Source organism: Salmo salar, chromosome ssa09 (assembly GCF_905237065.1).
Source record: "Salmo salar chromosome ssa09, Ssal_v3.1, whole genome shotgun sequence".
Classification (NCBI taxonomy): Eukaryota; Metazoa; Chordata; class Actinopteri; order Salmoniformes; family Salmonidae; genus Salmo; species Salmo salar.
The window spans coordinates 24,516,091-24,521,818 of NC_059450.1; the positions used below are offsets into that span (position 1 = coordinate 24,516,091).

The 5,728-nt window shown below is 44.7% G+C and overlaps 1 protein-coding gene across 1 annotated transcript; it reads right to left on the reverse strand.

Annotated features, from left to right (window-relative positions):
- Positions 1–2,956: 2,956 nt before the first annotated feature.
- LOC106611087 (glycoprotein hormone subunit beta 5) lies at positions 2,957–4,351 on the reverse strand. The gene is made up of 3 exons (XM_014210951.1): positions 4,087–4,351; positions 3,588–3,786; positions 2,957–3,293 (listed from the first exon to the last, which is right to left on the reverse strand). The coding sequence occupies exons 1-3, from the start codon at positions 4,110–4,112 to the stop codon at positions 3,102–3,104; spliced, it is 417 nt and encodes a 138-aa protein (XP_014066426.1). The 5' UTR covers positions 4,113–4,351; the 3' UTR covers positions 2,957–3,101.
- Between the last annotated feature and the right edge of the window lie 1,377 nt (positions 4,352–5,728).

The following is a 5,728-nucleotide window of genomic DNA, read 5'->3' on the forward strand; positions in this document are numbered from 1 at the left end:
CAGTATATATATATATATATATACGAAAGTATGTGGACACCACTTAAAATTAGTGGATTCTGCTATTTCAGCCACACCCGTTGCTGACGTCTATAAAATCGAGCACACAGCCATGCAATCGCCATAGACAAACATTGGCAGTAGAATGGCCTTACTGAAGAGCTCAGTGACTTTCAATGTGGCACTGTCATAGGATGCCACCTTTATAACAAGTCAGTTCGTAGAATTTTTGCCCTGCTTGAGCTGCCCGGTCAACTGTAAGTGCTGTTATTGTGAAGTGGAAATGTCTAGGAGCAACAACGGCTCAGCCGCAAAGAGGTAGGCCACACAAGCTCACAGAATGGGACCGCCGAGTGCTGATGAGAGTAGCACCTAAAAATGATCTGTCCTCGGGTTGAAACACTCAGTACCGAGTTCCAAACTGCTTCTGGAAGCAATGTCAGCATAAGAACTGTTCGTCGTGAGCATCATTAAATGGGTTTCCATGGCCGAGCAGCCACACACAAGCCTAAGATCACCATGCGCAATGCCAAGCATCGGCTGGAGTGGTGTAAAGCTCACCGCCATTGGTTTCTGGAGCAGTTTAAATGCGTTCTCTGGAGTGATGAATCACGCTTCACCATCTGGTAGTCCGACAGCCGAATCTGGGTTTGGAGGATGCCAGGAGAACGCTACCTACCCGAATGCATAGTGCCAACTGTAAGGACTGGTGGAGGAATAATTTTTATGGGACTGTTTTTCATGGTTCGGGCTAGGCCCCTTTCAGTTCCAGTGAAGGGAAATCTTAACACGACAGCATACAATGACATTCTAGACGATTCTATGCTTCCAACTTTGTGGCAACAGTTTGGGGAAGGCCTTTCCTGTTTCAGCATGACAATGCACAATGCAAAATCCATACAGAAATGGTTTGTCGAGATCGGTGTGGAATAACTTGACTGGCTTGCACAGATCCTGACCTCAACCCCATCGAACACCTTTGGGATCAGTTGAAACGCTGACTGCGAGCCAGGCCTAATCACCCAACATCAGTGCCCGACCTCACTAATGCTCTTGTGGCTGAATGGAAGCAAGTCCCCGTAGCAATGTTCCAACATTTAGTGAAAAGCCTTCCCAGAAGAGTGGAGGCTGTTATAGTAGCACATGGGGGACGAAGTCCTTATCAATGCCCATGATTTTGGAATCAGATGTTGGACGAGCAGGTGTCCACATACTTTTGGTCATTGAGTGTACTTGGTTGGGCTGGATTTGGCAGCAATAATCTGTCCACTCAACTCCTGTGTTGTGCTGACTCCAGTAGGCTCATTAACACTGGTGTTACAGTCTGTGTTCAGGGAGAATGCAGTAGGGTTTGAATATGAACCGCCAATTAAGACTGAGCAGGTTGACAGAAATTATTATAGTTCATTTACCATCATTTGTGTATATTGACACCAAGCCAAAGAGAACAGTTGAGAGAAATTAACTTGTCAAGAGCTACTAAAAATAAAGCTTTATAAACTCATTGACTTGATCACTCCTGGGAGTGTGAAAATGTAAGATGTTATGACTATTCCTATTTTTCTTAATCGTTTTTGGCCACAGAATTCGAACCTAATACCCTTGGTTAAGTGCTCTTAAAAACTGAGCCTGGTTTCTTGTCTTTGGCATACTCTCGTATAAGGACATTGATTATCAGACTTCTAAGATCGACAAACCAAGACACCAGGATCCCCTTACACTCAATATAGACCGCTATAGATTTTCCAGTAAAACCACCAGCTACATTATGTGGTCATTCTTTCACAGCAGTCAGTTAGAGTTGGATTTGGGTTCAGCATGTTCTCTGCTTAGGGTAACAATGTTTATGTTTTTGTTTAGAATTTTCCTTTTGAGTGAAAATCGTACAACTTGTGTGTTTCATAATGGAGGCTCTCAGCAGGTGTGACAGAGGGGTTCACTGTTGTGACTGAGGTCTGAAGGACAGGGTTGTCATCATCTTCATCATCATCCTTATCATCATCATCATCATCTGTACCTTCCTCTCAGATCCTGCCACCTCTTTTTCCATTAGGATGTTGCAGTGTGGCACCAGGGGTGCCTCCCCCTCAGTCCTCCAGGAGCTATTGCAGCCCCCCCCCTCCTCCCCCAGCCCGAGGAGGAAGCGGCTGAAATGTCACACGAGTACAACAACAGGGGCTGTTACAGCAGCTCTCGACAGGGCCATAAAACTGTGCTCTCTTGAGACACAACTATTGTAAGGCTTCTTACCTCGCCTCTTCCTTTGACAGTGGCAGCGCTGTAGATGGTCAATGTGTTTGAGAGGGAGACTCAGGAGACAGGGCCAGCTGACAGTGCACAGAGGCCCAGGTCTGGTCACTGCTCCAAGTTAGGTGTACTGGGTCGAACGTGTTTGCACTATGTATTTTTTTAAGTAAGGCAACTTTGGCCGGTTTTACTGATGTCAGGAGTAGTCAAACAGGAACTGAAGATGGAAGAACAGTTGGTTGCTTTTCCATGGTCATGTTTAACAGATATCTCTTCATTCCCTCTCCGTAATGTCTCCCATCCTAAGATGGTGGAACTCCGTTGACCCCTGAATGTGACATTTTGAATGATCCTGGTGTCACAACATGAAAACCCCAAAAGCATGAATCACAGGGAGATTGTACGATTAATATCTGGGGAGAGGGGGTGATGAGTGTTTATGTTCCCAGTCTTGAATATTTTGTGAGGAACCATAAGGGAGTATGACACCACTGACACCATAAGGAGTATGTGCGTGTCTGTGTGTGTGTGCCCGTATGTGTGTGCCCGTGTGTGTGTGTGGCGTGCGTGCGTATATGCTCTTTATGAATGATTTTAAGTTCGTTATCAACCACTATGCTCTGAATGTCTTGACTCTTCTTTGTTCTCATCTGCTTTTTTAGTGAAGAGAGCTGAGTGATCTATATCTAATTTAAATAAAGTATTCAGATTCAGATGACATTATTTATTAACATGTTTTAAGTTTTTCCAAGTTGTATAATGACTTGAAATAGAAAGGTGATTTCCATTCTCTCCATAGAGTAAACATCCAGCGCTGCTGCTCTCCCTGTCCAGTGCCAGTGATGGTGCTGCAGTCAGACAGAGGTGATACACTCAGTGGTACTGGTCAGGCACACTCCACAGTCACACCTCAGGGCTACAGGGTAGGTGTACATGGGGTCCACGTTGGCTGAGCAGTTAGGCAGCCGCACCGTCACCAGGCGGGTCTCGTTGTAGGTACACACACGCTGGTATGACTCTATGTAGGGAGGGTCAAGGACAGGCTTCTGAAAAGACACACAGAACCAGGGTTAATTTACATTAACATCTGTTCATTTATTTCAACAAGCTCCACAATTATGACTTTATAATAAAGTACTTTATTACTGACTTATTACGTTATTATGTCAGGGGTGGATTTAGCCTTTAGCCGTGGTACAGTGATGCATTTTTCTTCAATAATCATCATAGTTTAGTTACTGTTATATTTTCCATTTGATTGATTTTGTTAACATCTACTGATTTCTAACACTTCTCTCCAGTCTGACTGCGTAGGACTCTCTCCCTCTCTCTGCCCTCACCTCCCAGGTCTCACAACGCCCCCAGCAGGCGTCGGTGGTGATGTGAAGCCCTCCACAGCCTGGTTTCCTGGCCAGGAAGGTGAACTCCCGGACGGCACAGCCAATGAAGCGGCGCAGGTTGACGGCTGAAGCCTGACTCAGTGTCTCTGGGTGAAGCCATGACCACAGCCCTGTACAGCACAGCAGCACAGCACACCACCTCCACACAGACACCACACACATCACATGGTTACCTCTAATGCCTAACATATTTCGCTCTTTCTCTATCTCACTTTTAGCAAAGTCTTCAAATAGTTAGAGTATGGCAAGTTAATGTCAATAGTATTTTTAGACTATATTGTTGGCATTTTAATGAAAACAATCAAATGAAAAAAACAGATTGTTGACGAAACTAAAAACAACAACTAAAACATGAAATATTCCAGAGATCTCAGTGATTCCTGACCCTAACTTCATACAGAGTAAGTGTGACTGATCTAACTAAAGTGTTATAACTCACCACTGAGTACCTCTCCTCTGGGTCATCTCACAACTGGTCTCACTGCAGTGGTTCTCCACTGGAGAAAACTGCCACTACTGAACCTCTGAATCAGGAGCTACAGTAACTCCAGTAGCTGTGATGTCTCTGACAGCAGAATCACCCGATAATGGATCCCAGGGAGGAACTCCCAGCTATTTATCCCAGCATCTCATGTCAATCAGGAGCCATTTAAGGCCTTAGTAACCACCATGTCTCTAGCTCCTGCCAGAGAGTCAGGCTCCTGTCTGATCCCCCTTAGGCCTGTCTACTCTGTCTCACCCATCAGCCCAGTCACCAATCAACTACAGACCATTAGCCTGATTAGGGATTGAGACTGGTCCTTTGTTCATAGCCATCCACATGGAAGAGGGGAGAAAACACTCATACCTGTAGATTAGACTCATTTAGCTGATTGACCTCAGGAACTGTTCTTACAGGTGAGAACCTTGCCCTGGAGCGCTAACTTTTACTATCCAGTTCAGTGCAGGTCTGTTATAATTTAGATGTTTTTTTTCTGCTATGACATTTTCACAGAGCATTTACTGTAGCTCTAACGTGTTTGTTGTGTGGATCCCATGGAGACAGAGGAATAATTCACGGTCTGGTCTGATGTATGGAGGCCGCAGTAGGGTAGATGAGAGCGAGAAGAGGGCTGAGTTTATTTGGGTGAGTAAGCACTTCGCTCATTATTAAATCACCATTTCCCAAAGCCCTCAGGATACTGGGGATTGGAGCAGAATAACTCAAGTACTTTAGGAGATTAACCTCAACCTCCAACCAATTAGAGTTAGATTAGAATAGCAGGAAGGGAGGATGAGTCTGGGATACACTCTTAGAAAAAAAGGGCTTCAAAAGGGTTATTCGGCTGTCCCCATAGAAGAACCCTTTTTGGTTCCAGGTAGAACTCTTTTGGGTTCCATGTAGTTCCACCCTCTGTGGAAAGGGTTCTACATGGAATTCAAGAGTTCTACCTGGAACCAAAAGGGTTCTACCTAAAACCAAAAAGGGTTATTCAAAAGATTATTGTCACGTCCTGACCAGTATTAGGGATTATTTGTAATTGTAGTTTGGTCAGGACGTGGCAGAGGGTATTTTGTTTATGTGGTTCGGGGTGGTGGTTTATTTAGTAGGGTGTTTGGTTAGTTAGTTCTGGGGTTATGTTCTGTGTTAATATTTCTATGTTCTTTCTGGTTAGTTGTATATCTATGTCTAGTTAATTGGGGTTGGACTCTCAATTGGAGGCAGGTGCTTTCTAGTTGCCTCTGATTGAGAGTCCTATATATGGGTATGTGTTTGGTTTAGTGTTTGTGGGAGATTGTTTCTTGTTTTGCTGTGTGTGTGTGCACGCGCCTGACAAGACTGTCTAGTTCGTTTGTGTTTTTGTATACGTGTTTATTTTGGTTTTTCCTTCTTTGTCCTTAATAAAGAAGATGAGTATACACTTCCCTGCTGCATTTTGGTCCTCTCCTTACGATATGCGTGACAGAATCTCCCACCAATCAAGGACCAAGCAGCGGGGTAAGGAGCAGAAAACAAATATATGGACTATCAGGAGAAATGGACCTGGGAGGAAATTCTGGACGGGGCTGGACCTTGGCACCAGGCTGGGGACTACCGTCTC